The sequence below is a fragment of the Tachysurus fulvidraco genome, chromosome 4 (assembly GCF_022655615.1).
Source record: "Tachysurus fulvidraco isolate hzauxx_2018 chromosome 4, HZAU_PFXX_2.0, whole genome shotgun sequence".
Taxonomy (NCBI): Eukaryota; Metazoa; Chordata; class Actinopteri; order Siluriformes; family Bagridae; genus Tachysurus; species Tachysurus fulvidraco.
The window spans coordinates 24,787,215-24,807,944 of NC_062521.1; the positions used below are offsets into that span (position 1 = coordinate 24,787,215).

A 20,730-nucleotide genomic window follows, 5' to 3' on the forward strand; every position below is an offset into this window, starting at 1 on the left:
ACACACACACACACACACACACACACACACACACGTACAACATGGACGCACACTCCTACACACCCAGACACCCAGGGTTAAGGCGTGGGACTGGTTATTTTCGTAGCAGATCATGGCAATGCAGTAAGGATATGGAATGCTTCTCCTCCCTCTTTCCTGCTCTGCATAACTGACTGCATGACAACAAGCTCTGCTAAGAGCTCCATTACCGTTAGCCCTCTGACGACGGCTGCTATTACTGATACGATAGCACATAAACCCCACACACTCACGCTGATGGGCTTTTAATAGCCGACAAGCTGATGCAGTGTTACGACAGACACGCTGATTAAGGCGACCCAATGCATTTTAAATGTGTGGTTTTTTGTGTTGTTTTTTTTAAACATGCCATATCAAGAGAAACCATCTTAGCGATGTAAATTGTGTCGTTGCAAAGCCAAACAAAAAGCTTTTGCTTTTTTTATAGATCTCAAACTACTGGAATATTCTGCCATGTAAGGCAAGTTCACGTCGAGCTCGATCCTTGAACCCGGATGCGGTCAGATCTGGGTTACCTCAGTTATTCACTTCCAGAGCTAGGCATCAGATAATTGGCCTAAATCCACCCGACAACTGTAATTAATGCAATAACCTGGCCTTCGTGGTGTGACTAGCACATAAATCACGTGTCAGCCTGCAGGGATAAAAACCTTAAGGGCTCACACCATTTCTGCACGTAGACATGCTACACATCATCACTCCAACAAGACCATTACAATCCACGATTCAGAAGGAATTCCTCTGTGTTAAAGCAAACCTCCTTTAAACAAGCCTGGAATTGATCTTGGTTGGATGCCATGTTGTGAAAAAATATAGATTTATAGCACCCTGTCATGTTTATTTTCTTAAACCTGTCACATCATGACATTGTTTATGTACTCCGTACTACTTGACACTCATACAGTGCTACGCTGAAGGACACTGTAAGTGCAACGGGAAATCCACAGCACAAGATGGAGAGCATATACAAGCTCCAGAACAATAAGACAGCTAGAAATAAAAATGACTGCTAATTTACATACTGGGTAATTTTACAGATACATGGCACAAGGGTGACAAAAAAAGGTTCACTGTTACACATCATGACCGCTACAACCGATTTATATCGTATGTGTCACTTGCAGACAGACTTCATCATCGCGGAAGCAACAGAACGTAAATTCTCATCGCAGTTATAAAACATATTGATTTGCATGTTTTCCCCTGAGCCAGAACTCTCAGAGCTTCTAAATAAATAAGATCATCTGAACTGGCTGAAGTGCAACCTACCATATCTAAATATCGAAATATCTGCCACTTCTAACGTGTCTCACTAACAAAGATGGCATGAACCTGATCTATTTAAAAAAAAAAACGATTCAAGCAATTTACTGGGAAGCAGCACATATGTTTAATTTACATTTGAAAGCTTACTAATTTAAATGAAAGCTTAATTTAATTGTGTTCCTGCTATTCTAATGAGCATGCATGACTGATAACTTTCTGCCCTTGACTATCATGCTGTTACATGACTCATGGAAATTCAGGACTTGTTGTAATCCTCTATGGACTAAAACCTAGCAATGATCATAGACTTGGAGAAGCATGAAGCTCCCGTTAAAACGTAAATGCATAATGAAACAAGCAATGATAAGCAAAGTGTAATGATTGCTCAGGTTCAAACTTACATGTAACCCAAGATTAACCCCACCCACTTCAGAAAGACAGTGAAGAAATTCTGGCATGTACTGTAGATGCTGGAAAAGTCATAAGTTACTCATACTTTCATTTTCGTCCATTAAAGCTGATTAGTGATCGATTGTAGATTTAGCAGCTCTGGCATGCTAACATAGATTGAGGCATATAGTGTCCTACCTGCATCCTGATATTGACCGTAATAAGAGCCTGAATGTGATCTGACAGCAGTTTGGATACTGAAAGAGACCCACAAGTGAATCACGCTCCATGGAGAGCGAATAATGTGCAAACGCCATCTGCTGCTGCTGACGATGAACCCAATCGCTGCTCCAGCAACGGAAACTTCCCATTCGCTTTCCTGTTACTGTTTACCTCGACATTCTTATTAAACCACACACGGACCTTTGTTTTCGGGACATAGCGTTTGTTCCTCAAAGCTGCTGAATTGCTGAAAATGTAATCCTTTAACAATCTAGACAGGGCCATGTACAGTATGATGGACACTATACATACTCGATGACTAATAATAAGCCAGAAAAATTTGGGTTTTTTTTCAATGTTTTTTCTTTTAAAGAAAGAAAAACATCTAATCGTTGATATGGTTAATTTTTACGGAATGAGTTTTCAATGTGGTGGTTTAGTGGTTAGCACGTTCGCCTCACACCTCCAGGGTTGGGGGTTCGATTCCCACCTCCGCCTTGTGTGTGGAGTTTGCATGTTCTCCCCGTGCCTCGGGGGTTTCCTCTGGGTACTCCGGTTTCCTCCCCCGGTCCAAAGACATGCATGGTAGGTTGATTGGCACCTCTGGAAAATTGTCCGTAGTGTGTGAGTGAATATGAGTGTGTGTGTGCCCTGCGATGGGTTGGCACTCCGTCCAGGGTGTATCCTGCCTCGATGCCCGATGACGCCTGATATAGGCACAGGCTCCCCGTGACCCGAGAAGTTCGGCTACGTGGTAGAAAATGAATGAATGAATGAATCTCCAATATCAGGTCTGAAGGTAAGGGTGAAATTTAGTTCTCTACCATGAGAAAGTCTTTAGGATGAGAGAGAAAGGGAGGCTATTGAGCAACATAAGTGATACTAGGAACTATGAACATGTATTAACTACAATATATCAGTGGCAGATAGTATAAGAGAAATAAAACACGTGTATACTTGGTGCTGGGCCTCTACACACCACCATGTTGTTGATTATTTTCCTATGACAGGACATCCGGAAGTGTTCTTTTCCTTAGATATTTGATTGGATTTTTTTTTTTTTTCAGCTTTAACATTAACCTCAGTAACCACAAAGTAATGGGTTCATGCTTTCAGGTTTAGTAGGTTGTGCCTTCTTTGAATGGGTTTCTTACATTAGCAAAAACAAATATACAACCACACACACTCATAAACTGGGGATGTGGTAGCTCAGTGATTAAGGTGTTGGACTACTGATCAGAAGGTTGTGAGTTTAAATCCCAGGTCCACCAAGCTGCCACTTCTGGGCCCCTGAGCAAGGCCTTTAAACCGCCCAGTCGTATAATTTGAAATAAAAAAATGTAAGTGACTCTGGAAAAGGGTGAATGTAAATGCAATCACAAATAAACCTCGTGATACACAAACATCCGTTTGTAGACAGCATAATGGCTTGTTTTAAACAGAAGCAGTTCTCAAGTATGTTTTCTTAATTTAACAACAAAATGTTAAGTCATAATGTAAACATGACGAGAAGCTTAGTCCCGGGAAATATTTTAATCTGGCCCATAACACGAGATGCTAGAGCCAGGGGAAGTCGTGGCCTAATGGTAAGAGAGTCTGACTCTCAACCCTAAGTTTGGGGGTTCGAGTCTTGGGCCAGCCACGACTGAGGTGCCCTTGAGCAAGGCACTGAATAACAACAAGACAAGACAGTGCAGGACAAGACAAACAAGACAGTGCAGGACAAGACGGACAAGACAGTGCAGGACAAGACAAACAAGACAGTGCAGACAAAAGGTCACAAGACAATACACAAAATACAAAAAAAGACAGTACACAAGAGACAGTAAACAAAAAACAGCGCCGACCGACCAGTGTCAATACTATATGTAAATACTGTAAGTTCAGACAATATTGCGTGCAGTAATACTCGAATGAACACAGTTTCTTAGCAGCAGGTCACGTTATATATACTACAATAACATGTGGCGACTTTGACTCCAAGTTAATAGTGCTTCTTAAGTCAGAGTTTACTGCTCATGAACTGTTTGTTGATGAAAGATGGTTTCTGAGAAACAGGTTTTAACTGATGGGATTTTTGGGGTCATGGCATCATCATTTAAGACAAGAAGAGGTCATTCTTGTGTAGATATTAGAAATTATGAGCCATTCAGGATTTAATCAAACCCCAGTGTTGCTTGTTTGAGGTAATTGGAAGCACATGAAGGTTAAGTTAATCAGTCCACATTCTTTACACGTTGCCTTAGACAAAACAACAAACAGTGCAAACTGGGCAGTACACAGCACTGTTAATCACATCAGCTCTTAAAGCCAAGATTCTGAATGAGGTGAAATGTTACAGTGATTTGATTTTCGCTGAAAGTGTGTGACCGTGCTGCTTTCGTTACATAATCACCAGTAACCCAGTTCCACCTGAGTCTCCCATGAGAACGACTGCCCTCATAACTGCCTAAAGCTTCAGAGACTGTGATCTTACATTCTCTCTCACACACACACACATTCATGCTAAGGGTTTCTAGGAGCTAACAGTGGTGTAGGGTCAAAGTACTGATCGATAAGGAACACAAACTGTCAGCAAGTGAGCCTCTATATACTCACCCTATAACAGCAATGAGTGTGTGTGTAAGAGCACACTCTCTGCACTCACATATAATCAGATGACTGGACATCCATCACCTTTTTATATCCAATCTAGACCACTACATTTATTTGATGCACACAAGGTCAGTGTCCTATAAATAAACAGTCGGGCTCGTCTATCTCACATATTGCCTTTCACGTAATATTTGCATGAGCCGAAAGCCCATTTTACATATAACACCTCAGGGCCTACTCACGATAAGGAGTGGAGTATCTATATCTGTGCTTAGACTGTAGTTTAGTCAAAATAACTTGCAAATACATGCAAATATGGATGGCAGCGAGGCAGAGAGTGGTGCAAGTGAAAATATCTCATGCGCAGTCACATTGATCTAGGAATTCCTAGTACAAGTGTTTCATGTTTTACATTTTCTTGTTCAAGTGGGGAAATAGCACTTGGTGTCTTTCTAAAAATCAGTGTTTAAAAGTAAAACTATTTTCTAATGGTACAAGGTTAAGTCCTGATACCAGTGGTCCTGACTTAAGATTAAAGATACATGAGATTACTTTGGGTGGAACCACTTAGAAACCTTGAAGATGGCTTTAGGACTTTTGTTGTCATGAACAGTTTAGCACTCAAGTTGAAATCTGATAACTTCAACCAAAAAGATTCTTTGTTAAAGTTAGAATGAATTTCCTGGTTACGCACTTCCGATTTTTAACCATATAGTACATGGTTTAGAAGGGCAATGATTTCTAATCCCACTCTCTGGTGTGACCCAGAAGTTTATGGCTGCCACTTGAGTCTAGTTCCTCTCAAGGTTTCTTCCTTATATGATTTCAGGAAGGTCTTCCTCACCACTACTGCATCTGGCTTGCTCATTAGAGATAAAAAAAAAACTGAACTGATCGTATTCATATATTTTCTGGAAAGTTACTTTGTGACCCATGCCCGTTGTTTAAAAGTGCTAGACAAGTAAAATGTAATTGAATTAAAGCTTGAAATTAGTAAAAAATGTCTAGAAATAGGTTTAATCTCATATTCGGTTTCTATCGATTTCACTATATTCAAGATCGTCTCATCTTGCTGATTTGTTTTGTGTGTAAACTACAAAATGTCACCCATGTGACGTTTAAGTTACGGATGTACGCTGCAAAAAAATAAAGAAATAGGGAAAAAAATAACATGAATCTTGCATATATTGTAGGTTCTTGATAGATGTCAGGACACTGGCAGAGGGGGCTTGGAGACAGACCCGTACGCAGGATAGCTTCAAATGAAAGGGGTTTAATACAATAGGAAGACAAACATAAACCACAACACATGGGGAACTAACAATATTATCAATGAAGCTGCGCTGCCTAATGCAACGCGGCTCACATATATAGCGACACGGACAATCACACACAATGGGAAACAGGTGTGATGACCGGGAGGAGCAGACGTGGACGGGGCAATCACGTGACACAAACAAACAACAAACGCACATGGCACCAAGTCTGCGCTGATCCCTAACGGATCCGCGCTGATCCCTAACACTAGATAATGACTGTGACACTCAAAACAAAACGCTTATTTTTCTTTTAATTTGTAGAAGCAATGCCGCCGGGTTCAGCTGTAAAATGGGCTTCAGAACAGCTCCAAGTGGAATAAATACTCGTGAAATTAAAGTAACGTCGAACAATCGAACAGTTTATTAATATTATTATTAAATTAAGCTTATATCCTACATAACTACATTTTTACATTCTAACACATTTCAGATCAGTTTATTTACAAATATCTAGACTAAACTGGAAAAAAACAGCAGTAAAATAGTACAAACAACACTTGTTTTTTTTTTTTGTTTTTTTTTTGTTTTTTTTATATGCACAATACTACGGACCATTTGAATTCCTTCCATGGAAACCTGTTTCTCAGAAACCATCTAGTGTCCTTTCTAATCACGAAATATTTTAAGAGCCTGGGTGCTGATTTAAAACGCATTATTAACACAGGGTGCAGTCTTTTTTTTTTTCTTTTTTGTAGCTCAGCCTTCTGATTAATCCTTTGGTGCAAGGATTTTAGCTGCATTTGGTGGAACTTGTCAAACTATTAACAGAGTGTTTCTCTTTCTGGTCCTGCACATTGACTTCTTAAAACATGCTAAAGCATGCATGCTATATGTCAAATGGATATGTTAATGATGACATCAGTGTACACTGTGTGTACTTAATTATCCCCTGACGTGTAAAAATCATGTAATATGGATGTATGTGATATGATACATGGATATTATAAGGAATGAACCACATCAGTGTGTGCTGTTAAGGACAATAATCGGTATTATCATGCAGGGCAGTGGTGGCTCAAGTAATTAAAGCTCTGGGTTGACGATCAGAGGATTGGCGTTCAAGTCCCAGCACTGCCAAGCTGCCACTAATGGACCATTATGCAAGGCCCTTAACTCTCTCTCCAGGGTCACTATATCATGGTTGACCCTGTGCTCTGACCACAATGTCCAAAGCTGGGATATGTGAAGAAAGAATTTCACTGTGCTAAAACGTATATGTGACAAAATAAAGGCGTGACGTGTCACACGTGTTAGGTTATATATAATATAACGGCGAGGTGAAACTAGAGTTTACTAACTAAATTAGTTGAAAGCTACAGTTTGTACTTTATTGTTTAAAAATGTTAAAATGATGGATTGCAGTATTCCTTGCCAAGGATTAAGTTTCAGTGCAACATTCTCCAGACCTGACTAAGGTGAAAACGCTCTTCTTTATGACCTTAAGCCCACTAGCTAGTTTCTGACCCACTGAGCTGCCTTTAGCTAAACATTTGCCATAAGCGTATGTTACCGTATAAACTGCAATAGAAGCTCTGCGACAAAAGCCGAGTTCGACAACAGAGGTTTCTGGACTCCTACCATTTTTGGCATATGTTGAACGCTGTGCTACAGAATGTTTTTTCAATTGATAGGAACCAGTTAGGACTAGAAGTAGAAGAAGAAAGAAGAGGAGAAGACGACGACAAGCAAGTCTTTTGGGGATGAAAAAATGGCAAATATTGAACAATGTGCTCAGTTAGGAAGCAGAAGAAGAAGAAGGCTTGGCGGTTGCAATGGGCTGCTTAATTTTTTTTCCCCTTTATGTTCACTAAAGAAGCAAACAAGGAGAGGGCTGTTAAAAATTACAAACGGCCACCTGGATTTTTTTTTCCTTGTAATCGCAAAAGAAAAGTGTTTTGGGGTCGAAAATAGTGGTTGCGGAACAAGATTAAGAAATGTGCTCGTTCTCGTTCATTTCCTAACAGATCAAAGCACCCTAATCAGAGTTAAGTGGCATGTGTTGTTTAACCTCCTTGGTGCAGCTGCTCTGTCACGGTGCCACGACAGACCGGCTTGCTCATGGCTGCGATGTTGGTGTGAGAGTGTGCCAGCTGGCCAGACAGCAGTGCCACGAGGAGGAGGAAGTGATAACAGAAAACGAACCACTTCAAGCAGAGTGTTTGGGTTCAGAGTGTTCTACTGTCCCAGGAGCAGCAGTGTTAGATCTAAAAGGATCACATGGGTTGTGGAGTAGGACCACTGCGAGGGGTCGAGAGCACCAGGATGTTCCCACACTCTACAGCTGACTTCAACTACAGCTGACTACAGGGACATTTTAGTATAATAAATACATTATTGTGTTTTTATATATGTATATTAAGGATCTTCATAAATGGCACTTTTATCCATATATCTCTGTTCCCTTACGTTACCATGTGTCTGTGTTATGAGATCAAACCACATCCAAGGCTCTGTCTATCACACTGTCATCTATAACATTCATTACCGATTGCGACACATGTGTAAAAGGCAGCAAGACCTAAAGGGGCAGAAAAGATGAACAAAGTGGACAGACTTACCTTAGGACGAGCAGAGTCGTTTGTTTTCCACACTTCCCTAAAACAAGTAAAAAATGGATATGTTTACTGAATGTTTTCGAAAGCGAGAGTTTATTTGAGCTCGCAGTGGTTTTTCTGAACCTGTTCTCTTCCTCAAATTCACTCCAGTATCACTGGATCCCTGATTGAGCTGATATGGCACAATTAACTTTTATATGTCACTGGAATTTGTAAGTAAAAATTATAACTTTTACCAAAAGCAGATAAAAACTAATTAAAAACAAACAAAAAAATTACATCCACTGCTTTTGGGACATAACAGCACTAAATAAACAAGCAAATAAATGTATTCTTATTATTCTTATTATTATGATCAATGCTTATTATTAATACTATTATTATCTATTATTATCTTCACTGCATTAAGTGGTTGTTACAAAAAAAGTATGTTTCAAAAAGACATTTATTTATTTATTTATTTATTTATTTATTTATTTATTTATTTATTTATTTATTTATTTTTTACTTATTTTTTTATTATTATTTTTTAAATCAGAATCAGGTTTATTGGCCAAGTGTGTTGACACACACAAGGAATTTGGTTCCAGCTGTTTGTGACTCTCAAAAGTACAGAGATAAATAACATTATACTATACAAGATACAGACTATCAGATTGCTACACATTTTATTAAAAATGTAAAGAATGCAAATAAATAAACAAACAAACAAACAAATAAATAAATAAAATAAAATAAAAAAATGCAATCCAGCAATCTGTAATCATCTACAACTACATTATTGGCAAATTTCATGTTGATAATACCTGTTATGTGTAGTGTCCATACTGTCTGTCATGTCTCTGTCATGTGATTTAGATGAGTTGTGATGCTGAAATAAAAAATATAAAAAAAAATTACATTTATTACAATACAATAAAAAAAGTAAGCAATATAATAATCAAACAAACAACTAATGTCCTTTCCTTCTCTCCCTCTATAACATATACATCACAGGTCCCACACTAGAGGATGCTGAAGTTAACTTGCTTTATATATTAGGACAAGGACATTAATATAAACCATTATCCAAAATAACCAATATCATTCATGTTACAGCCAGAATTAGATTTCTTTAGATAAATGAATTAATTTTTTGTATAAAATTTTTCTGAATTTTAAAATAAATAAATAAAGTAAAAATGTGGTGTCGGTCTTAAAGGAAAAAGGTTGAGGAGTGTGTTTAAATGTAAATTAAATACATTTAGGCTGCTAAAACTTCTTTGCTGAAAGAAATGGGGGTTAAAATGAACACCGTTACATACACCTCAGTGACTTATTGCATTAATAACTTTTCTGAAGCCAAATTACTGCTGTTACATCAGCCAAATACGGTTCATTGCATCCTCCCAACCCACGGGTCAGATTTCAGCCCTGAGCCTCATTAGAAGCCCATCTAACCCAGTCAAATGTGACTTGCTGTAAATAATAAAACAGCACACACACACATGCACACACACGAGCACAAATCTGCTGTGCACAAAAACAAAACCGAGACTTCATAATGGTGTTTAAAGTTCAAACACAAAATGTAAGATGATTTTCTTTGTTGCCATGACATTCTCGAAATAACCAGACCATTGTTTGTGTTATACTGTGTGAGTGCATACTGTAACTAAAGAATTAAACACAAAAGAATGTGATGTTAGCAGAAAATACATGTGGTATGTTACCTTTCTTTTCAATAACAGCATGCCCAGAAATGCTTTATTCCTCTTATACCACAGCAATTTGTGAATGTGTGCTATTTTTCATTTACTCGTGTCATACTTTTTATCCATTATATGTGACAGCACCTTGTCATGTTCCTCAGAAACAAGTCTAGTTGTCATTTTGATCATATTTAGCTGACGCGGTACACAGTGAAATGAAACAACGTTCCTCTAGGATTCTGGTGCTACATAAAGACAAAACAGTGAAGCAAAATCTGTTCCATCCTGAAGGAAGATTTTCTGACACTAGAGACTCCTTCGATTATTATTTATTTTTTTATTTTTTTAATAAATAAATCTAATTCTTCTTATAAGTCTTGGATAAGTTGCTCCTATGTAAATGATAACATATTATCATATATTTTCATATTTTATATAATTTTTTTATATAGTTTTCTTATATAGTTTATACTTTTTTTTTATTTATCTATCTCCTTTTGGTTTTGGTTTTGGTTTATTTTTTTTAATCCTAAATTGCATTCTCTTTTATTCTTATACCGGATATTTGCATAAAGCATTTCACTGAATGTCGTACCCTGTATGTATGTGTATGTGACAAATAAAATTTGATTTGATTTGATTTTGAAGAGCAAATTATTATTATTAAGAGATGTGTGGTTGTGAATTAATCTCAAGAGCTGCTGTAACAGAAAATGAATCGACGTTTCTGACCAATCAGATTTTAGATTTTGATTCGACCCACCGTGACTGTACAGACCAAAGTGCTTGTGGTTATATTGCAGGTTGTCACTAAAGGTGACTGATACATGTAACGGCTGATCAGATCAAGGATCTAAGCGTAGCAGCCTATAAGCGTGTCAAAAAGGGTGCCTTTGCTTCAGCGGTCCCTTGCTTCAGATAAAAGCTTGTAGAAATTGAAGCCTTATTAGGCTGCCTGCATTTTAGCTCCATCGTTCTGCAAGAAAGCATTCCCTGCTTCTGGTACAGTTAGGGCTGTTATTAGCCTGTCTGTTTTCTTTCCCCATCCTTCTCTGCAACATGCCACATCTCCTCCCGTGACCTCTCTTGCTATACTGCCATCATTTACAGGGGCTGAGTCACTGCCCTTCAGTGGAATGGAGACATAGTTTATGAGAAAATGGATTTGCTATGAGGCAATTCAAAAAGATGGTCTGTGTGTGTGTGTGTGTGTGTGTGTGTGTGTGTGTGCGTGTGTGTGTGTGTGTGTGTGTGTAGGGGAGTGAGAGCAGGGCAGAGCAGTACTCACGCTGTGTGAGCCTTGGTTACAGGACAGCTTGCTGAGGGTAGGGCTGTGTTTGGGTTTCCTGGACCTGGAGTCTTCATCAGCAGTAGCCAGTCTCCTCTTGCTCTCCTCGCTGATGCTGATGCTAATGCTAGCGCTAGCACTGCTGTTCAGTCCACGAGACGGGATGTTCTCCTTATCAGTGTCATTCCTAAGAAAGAAAAACTCCTGCCTTCATAATAGCACAGAAAATTAACGCTAACCATGTTCTATAGTTTGAACTGATTCTGCTCACATACTGTGGCACTCAAGTCACTACAAAATATATGACACAGCATATTTATCTGCACCTTCTCCTATGTCCGAATAAGTCGCTATGACTGAGCCGAGTGGGTTTGCCTCTAACCTTGAGATTACAGTTTATTCTTGGCAGAGTCCCCTTATCGACTGGAGCAGTGCTGTGAATCCAGAGAGACAGAGGGACAGATTGAGAGCAAAGTCCCCTCTCCAGTCTAAATAACCACAGCAGACCTGGCTGTCTTTTTATTTATTTATTTATCATTTTTTAATCTAATCTTTATCCACTCATCTAGCAGCAAGTGTTTTTACCACAAACAAATATTTCATCATATTACCCCGGATAAGGCCGCACTCTATGTTTTTTCTCCAAAAAAACACATAATAAATCTTATATCTAAAGGCAGTAATAACATTCTCTATACAAGGCAACATAGAGACCTTGGGTTTTTATTTAAGTGCACATGCACATTTATTCATGAGTCTGAAAAAGAGTAACAGTGCACATAATTAAAGGAAATAAAAAAAATGAAAAACAAATAGACAGAGGGGCTTCTGTTAATTCGTGATTTCTGTGTGGGCTCAAGCTACAAAATGGAAAAGTACCTAGACACGTCCATGTTTGCCTTTTGGCAAAACTAATCTCGACAGCGAATTGTAAACGATGTATATTTAACTCCTCAAAACAACAAAGTGACTGTTATAGGTTAAACATGCAAAAGTGTTAAAAAAAAATGTTACTTATGTATAAAGTTGTGTGGTGCAACTTTGTTTACTGTTTAAGCAGTGAGCAGCCATGATGGTTTAGGAGGATTTATGAGTTGAGATATTTTTCCAGTCAGAAATTCTTAGTTATGGGTTTTAGTAACGACTGAGGTGCCCTTGAGAAAGGCACCGAACCCCCCCAACTGCCCCCCGGGCGCCGCAGCATAAATGGCTGCCCACTGCTCCGGGTGTGTGTTCACGGTGTGTGTGTTCACTGCTGTGTGTGTGTGTGTACTTTGGATGGGTCAAATGCAGAGAACAAATGGGTCACCGTACTTAGCCGTATGTCACGTCACTTTCACTAGTAGGATGTAGTACAACAGCTCTATAAACCATGCAAAGTCTTTGAGTCTAACCTGATGACCACTTTGGAAAGGGCCTGGCTATATTCCTAGGTCTCTTACCTGCACCTTTCTCGGTTCTCTCTCTCCTCCTGCTCTTTCTGCTGTCGCCTCCTCTGACGAGCCGTAGTTGCGGGTAACAAATCTTGACCTGCTGTCTCTGAGCTCTGCTGTAAACTCTGATCTGGCAGCATGTGAGCATCAAAGAGGTGCTGCTCCACCGCTGAGCGGATCGTCTTCTCCAGATAACTGCACAAAGAGACGTACAGGACGCGGAGAAGACATGAGTTATCACTCATTATAACAACAGTTACTGTACATCTACAATACAATTTGTTTCCCTTACGCAGAATATTACGAGTTATTAACAACAATGATGTATTGAGAGTGAACATATTATCAAGAGAATCTGCTATTAACACTAAATCAGTGTATGACCACTTACTGTGCTAGGTCAGGCCTGTAATGACCAGGAGAGAGCTGGGAGCTAAAAGAGAGAAGGAGATAACACAGTGTGAGCTAATGTAAATCAAATGCAAACCATGCAATTCATAACATAATCAAGCAAAAACCATGCGGTTCCCTGATCAGGTTATAAGCCAAGAAGTTATATGATGCTGCATAATAACTGTACCACAGTACAGACCATGTGCTTGCAGTTTCTTTCTCTGAACTGTGAAACTCCCACATTTTTAGTCATCCATTTAATTAACCACTCTAGCTCATTTCTTCCAAATTTCAGAAGTAGACTCTAAAAGCCAAATAAATATTACCGCTCTGGCCGCTGACACGGCACTGTGTGGCTTATTGCTTAATCCAAACTGTAAAATTGTGAAGAATGACACAGTTACTCACACCCTCTGAATTTTCGAAGTAAACACTGGAACCCAAGTAGATCAGAGATGTTTGGAAAATGTATTATATCCAGTAGGATTCATCTATTTTGATCAGGAAGGAGTTTAGAAGTTTCTTGTTTTTATTATATTACTTAGTTACTTCTTACTAAAAGTACCAAATGGCTTTGAATTCGTAACATGTAAGTGGAAGACAGACAGAAATCGCTCTTACCAGAAGATCGTCTCCGGCTGAACTACTGTATCGTAATGATCTTAGCAAATGTTAATGACTTAATGTTAAGTTAATGTCACCTGATTAGTTACTTAACAGCTGCATCATATGATATATGTTTGTCTGTCTTGTCGTAGCTTATATTGCGTAACACGTCACACTCCTTTTCATGACTAGGACATCATATTCATATGCTAAGTAAACTATATAGATGATATTGTGCTCTTTGAAACTAACTGTTGCTTCGATAGTATTGGATGTTTACAGGTTTGATAAGGTCGTGTATTAACTGTTCTATGACACCATTTATGACAATATTAATATGATATAGTCATTTATTGAGCCCTATTACATTACTGACCATAAGAGGGCTACTGACCAACTGCAACATGCATGTGCAAATACTTGATTTGGAAAGACAATATGCATAAGCCCCAAAATGTAGAGATTGCACCAGGTCCAATTCCTCAACTTCCTTTCAAGCTTTTGTTTTTCTTTTTGACGCTTGCACTATGACTGTTATAAGGATGTCACCAAATAAACTGAATGACCAAATGACTCTTTATGGGATGTAGGTCAGTTCACGGATTCGCCATGTAGAACAGACTGGTGATTCTTTTAGAGAACTGACTCAATCATTGTCTAAATGAGAGAACAAGATGTTCATAAACAAGTTGAATCATTGTCATGCTGTATGTTGAATGCCAAAGTCATTGTCTTCTGATACGCATTTTTGCCTTCGTGGTGCAGATTTCATGAAATAAGATGCAATTGCACTATATCTTTAGAAATCCACATGGATTCGAATGAAATCCATAAATCCAAGCTCCAGGTGTTTGGCCATCATACCTGACCTTCTATGCTACACAAAGTGTAATAAGAAGTGCAATAATTACATATATGCAATTCCAAAATGACTGGAATTAAGGCTAAGAGGCAAATGATGTTGTCTGTGGTTCTCCATAAACACGTCAGTTTACACTGACCAGTAGTGCTTTGTGGCAAACAATTTATGGAAGAGAAACAAGAGATTACAACAGATGATAGAGATTACAACACTTCGACAAGTCGTGGCCAAGAACACGCATACCAGCTCAGTTAAACCAGCCCAAAGTGGTCAGGGCTTATCGCAGAAGCGCTGCTATTTATCCTGATCAAAATATTTCATACACAGACGTGTTGTGTCAATATAAATGTGTAAATAATGAGTAGTTATGATGCAGTTTATTAAAGCACTCATATGCAGTGTAGTTTCATATATACACGATGTAATATGATATATATACTATTTGAGCATAATTAAGTGAAGGAAAGGAAGACACAGATTTACAAGATCACGAAAAACATCTCAGAGCACATAAACGTAGTTATTGTATTAATAACAATGTTATAGTATATGTATATAGTTGAGTAATGTATTGGATGTGGTAGCCTGGTGTTTAAGGTGTTGGCCTACTAAGTGGAAGGTCATTAGGTCAAATCCCATGTCCACTAAGCTGCTACAGCTGGGCCCCTGAACAAGGCCCTTCACCCTCATTTCTGTAAAAAAAAAAAGTTGCTCTGGATAAGGGCGCACTGGTTCTGAATGAATTGAGAAATGCTGTGACTTTTTACGTATATATCAATCAATTTATGAATTGTAGTTGTGTATTGACATTAAACTAGGAAAGACCAGAAAATCTTTTCATTAATGTTTGTCATTCATTATAATTATACAGGATGACTCTTTTCACAACTATCCCTTCTTTACGAGGTTTTACGTTAAACCATTTAGTAAAGTCACACAAAAAGCAATTTAAAACCGAAGGTATTTACCTTATAATTTGCACACGAGCATTTTATTGTTCTGTACAGCATGTACAATGGGGATGCTGTACTCAGGTCCACAGTGATGAGTGATTATCTTCTGTTATGTCTGGTTTAATTTTAAACCAGTTATGTGCTCAAGGAAATGCCAGTTATCAATTGACCCTTTACAAATGCTTCATCATGTTTTGTGAAATGACTCTGTTATGCAAATTGGTGACAATGTGTCATAAATCTAAAAACATAGAGCGATGCATTGCTTCTGCTTTACGGTAATGTGAAACCGATGTCGCTTTGTTGAATCGCCCCATTTATAGGAAATGGCTCTATCAAACTAAGGTAAAAATGACTCCTGAGATAACATTTGGGTGGTATCAGATAAAGTAAATAAGGATGTAAAAACGCTAGACCATGCCCTCCAGCTAGGGGTTCAAAGACCACTCACAGCAGTCAGACCTGTTTGGATAATGGAAGTGTGTCTGCAGATATCAGTGAAGGCTGCTGTGGTCAAGGTCTCTGAACTCACACTATGATACTGTAGTCTGCAGTCACAACATCTATTCACTCGTGTGTAGACCAAAAAGGAAACGTGCTGAGATTACTGCTACTTCAACTTGTCTTGTGCTTTTAGTTCAGGTAAGGATATAAGGATATGGACGAAAAAACTGCGAGCAAGGTGGTCTGTGTTAGTGAAGCAGCAATGTATTTATAGAGACAAGGCTAAAATCTGCAAGACAAGTTACCTCCAATATGCTTATACTCCTTATACTATAAACATTCCTAATTCATATATTTCATATAACAGAGAAACTGGAAAGCGGAAAGTCTTCCGTTCTGAAGACTTTCCCAGGGTGGAAAACTGATTGAATGAATGAACTAAAGTGTTGACTCCTCCCATAAATGTAAAAAAAAAAATACAATTATCGAAAATTAATCGACACCTTCTGACCGATCCGGTTAAAAAACTCCTACAATCAGCACTCTGATACTAGATAATCTAATCAAGTATTTGATTTTATTTAAATGAAGTGAAGGATAAAGTTTTAAAAATACCAAAACATACCACACCTGTAAAACATTTCCATAATTCTCATATGTAAGGTTAACTCAATAGGAGTAAATAAATAACTCGTGGATCCATTTTAAATGATCCGAACCTAAACGGTGAGACAGGGCACAGCATGGACTAGCTCAGCACTTATCGAATATAGCTTGTATGTGATTGGTTAGTAAGACAAAATAATGATAAGGCTTTTGCTGAGCCAGCAAGCGAGATAAACAAACCACCTGCAAAGTAAACAAGCTCAGGGACATTTTATTAACCAAAGGGGTCTGTCTGATGTAATACTACATTGCTGTTGGCCTCTTGGGCTAAAACAGGACTTCTGAAAAGAAATGTTTTTGAAAGTCTTTAGATCTAGCTTAGTGAAGTCAGGCTCCAGTTTTAGTGTCTGCCTTATTTTAATACATAATATACAACTCATCGGATAAATTTGAGTCTGACATCACTGTTGTTTGTAGTAAGCCATTAAAAATATATGTAATACTAATGCATATATATATATATATATATATATATATATATATATATATATATATATATATATATATATATATATATATATATATATTAATTATAGCAGAATTACAATACACCACATAATGTCCCTTCACTTGACTCCGTTAGCCAATTGCCACCCTTTAGCTAAATTGTATGGCATCTGCCAATTTGTGAACATGAGCATGCTACTAAACATTCACTTCTGTTGAGGCACATGCAGGCAGCTACGTCATCCATAAGGCATCTGTGTGCACTGGGAGCAGAGCGTCAGCCACCCTATTTTGTACATGAGCTGAACCATGTCTAGTAGACAAAGTAATGTCTCCCATCTCTTGTAGCCAGCAGAGCTGACTGACTATATCATCATCGCTATTTAATATGTAGAACACTTGTAATGCTTTGTCACTGAGTAATGTAGTACTGCTTATTATGGACACAAATCTGAATCATGATCTTTTTTGCACCCTAGTTGTAAAAGCATGTGGGCATGTGGTAGCCCAGTGGTTAAGGTGTTGGGCTACCACCAAGCTGTCACTGCTGGGCCCCTGAACAAGGCCCTTAACCCTCAATTGCTCAGCTTTAAAAAAAAATTAGTAATGTCGCTCTGGATAAGGATGTCTGCCAAATGATGTAAATGTAAAAGTGTCAGGTAATTAACATGTGAAATTATAAGGATTCTCTGGATAATAAATAAGGTTAATACTGCTAAAAATAACAATAATATTGGTGAAGCTTTAAGATGTTTTCCTTTTAACTCACCATTTGGTTTCAAGTAAAGAAATAAAAAGTAGGTGACCAAATAAATCAGAACTTTACATACGTCCACTCTTCTCAGTGTGAATGCTACAAAATACTCGACTTGTAGGAAGTAGAGCATTTTCTGTACTCATTTTTAACCAAACAATAATTGGGACGATATGAGCAGATGAGTTGAGTTCCTCTTCATATTTAAACACATGTAAGAGCTTCAGGCCTATGGACCTGGTAATCCAGTTTGACAGAGTAGTAACCAATTAGACACGATTAAGCAAATCCACCTGTCAGCATGAGGCCATGGCACAACAAATCCACAAACAAAACAATATCTAAACATTAAATGGTGTTAAAGTGACACTACTGAGATATATGATGTTGACAGGCATGGAACAGATCAAAAAAATGTGAATTCAGTATAAGAATTGTTTTAAAACACACCTTCATTACACTGCTTGTGATGTTAGGTCACATATCTAAGTAACAAACAAATGGTTGATATAAAGAATAATAAAGATTAATAGAATATAAAATTCAAGATTATTATTAGATATATATTTACAGGACAAAAGACGCAGGAGAAAATTCATGAGAAGATTTCCAGACAGATCAGTGATTATGCAAGAAGATGCCTGCACTAATTATGACTGATTCACACCTAGATAAACCAGCTCTGTATAAATGACAGGAGTAAACGAGTGACAGCTACATCCAAAGTTCTACGTGTATTACGTGTTTGTCATATTAATGGAAATGGATGATGGAAATTAAATGGCTGTCAATTGGACATTGTAGTTGTTATACAACAGTTCTATAACAAGGCATTCATTTGTTTGGACATGAATATTTTGTTTATTTATGCAATATAAATGAAAATTGTTTTGAAGAATCTGCAGCTGATTTATGTTGGAAATACAGACATGCAGAGTAACACAAACAGGAAAACTTTGTGCTGTTATATTAAATATAAACTCACTCACTCACTCACTCACTCACTCACTCACTCACTCACTCACTCAATCATTTTCTACCGCTTATCCAAACTACCTCGGGTCATGGGGAGCCTGTACCTATCCCAGGCGTCATCGGGCATCAAGGCAGGATACACCCTGGACGGAGTGCCAACCCATTGCAGGGCACACACACACTCTCATTCACTCACACACTCACACACTACAGACAATTTTCCAGAGATGCCAATGAACCTACCATGCATGTCTTTGGACCGCGGGAGGAAACCGGAGTACCCAGAGGAAACCCCTGAGGCACGGGGAGAACATGCAAACTCCACACACACAAGGCGGAGTCTTGGGCTAAGAATACCATCATTCTAAACTTTATTGAGAAAAAATAACGCACGGACATAAAGCTCTAGAAAGAGTTAAATTGCAAAATTATCAGTTACTCTGGTTTTACTATTTATAGTTATGGGTTTGCGTAAAATGGCCGTTATTGATTTATTCGATAAAATACTGATAACATTTCTCCCAAATTCCAAATAAACATATTGTCATCTAGAGCATTTATTTGCAGAAAATTAACTGGTGAAAATGTTTTCAGACTTTAAATAATGCACAGAAAACAAGATTCTATTCATTTTTAAACTTAATTTTCCAATTTTTTTCTTTTAATTTTTTAATTTTTAAAGAATTACTTTGGCAACTTTAGCACTGTTTTTGCCATTCAATTGGTCCTATTAGAAAGGGATAGTGATGACAACAGCAGTGTTTTCCCCCGGATACATTCAGAGAAACATTTGGACTTTTATTTTTTATATGTATATATGGATATGATTTACTTTGATGGTAAAATATTAAAATATGGTCTCAGAGGTCAGTGGTAGACCTTGTAAAATCCTTCTTTCTATTCGTATTATGTTTATCCTGTACAAGGGCCGCAGTTTCCCTGGGGACCGTGTCAGGAGTATGATGACCTACTTTCCATTACCCTACTCAGTATAAAGACCCAACCTTCATTATAGCTAAGCAGTATAAATACTTTCGCAAGGCAATTCAAAGGTCTGTGTAAAAAGGGCAATGTTTATAGCATGTCTCTTGCTCCAAGGATGCACGGGCTGTGTGTGTGTAGTTAGTGTTGCATGAAATGTCAGGGATGAGTTCTAATAGCAGGCTTCCTTTTTTTACTGCTACTGTTTTCCTCCATTAACCGCAAACCTGAGCAAAAGCTTTTATCCACAAAAACATGCTCTGACCATGATTTATTCTCTGCCCTGTCTTATAAGGTTGTATCTGGTGGCAGGAAGGCATCAAATCATGTTCCAAGCAGAAATGTTAGAAGTAATAATAATAATAATAATAATAATAATAATAATAATAATAATAATAATAATAATAATAATAATATAGTATATTAATAAATAGTAACTCCAAAGCTAACCTGACTTATGTAGCAATGTTTTCCTAAAACAAATGATAGGTGCCTGTAACACAGCTCAGTAATGTATGTGTTTCATACTGAGCATTTAGCTGCTTTTATTATTTTATTTTTATTTAGTTTTTTTAGCATTAGTGATATTATAATGTATTCAGTTTGCTGCACTCGACAATCAAGCCTTTCCAGAAACACTGATTTAGCTTTGCACAATAAATTCTTAATTTATAATTTGTCAGCACGATAAAAAAAGATGCTGCTTCTCACTTGACCCTGCCGTCACCTGTCCTGAGTTTACAGACCTGTCTTCGCCTGCAGTGCAAGCACATGAAATAGTTTGAGATTAAGTACCAGCCCCCAGTGGTGTGTGGGGTTGCAGTGATTTGGGGTTCCAAAGGGCTCAAAGG

The 20,730-nt window shown here is 37.9% G+C and overlaps 1 protein-coding gene across 5 annotated transcripts in view; it reads right to left on the reverse strand.

Annotated features, from left to right (window-relative positions):
* Positions 1–20,730, reverse strand: part of fam13a (family with sequence similarity 13 member A) — a 64,209-nt gene that overhangs the window by 11,605 nt on the left and 31,874 nt on the right. For all 5 annotated transcript variants that reach the window (XM_047812143.1, XM_047812144.1, XM_027145882.2 and 2 more), the window contains 5 exons: positions 13,190–13,231; positions 12,808–12,993; positions 11,366–11,552; positions 9,193–9,257; positions 8,390–8,426 (listed from right to left, as the gene is read on the reverse strand). In XM_047812143.1, coding sequence (XP_047668099.1) covers positions 8,390–8,426; positions 9,193–9,257; positions 11,366–11,552; positions 12,808–12,993; positions 13,190–13,231 — 517 coding nt within the window. The remainder of the gene's footprint in view (positions 1–8,389; positions 8,427–9,192; positions 9,258–11,365; positions 11,553–12,807; positions 12,994–13,189; positions 13,232–20,730) is intronic.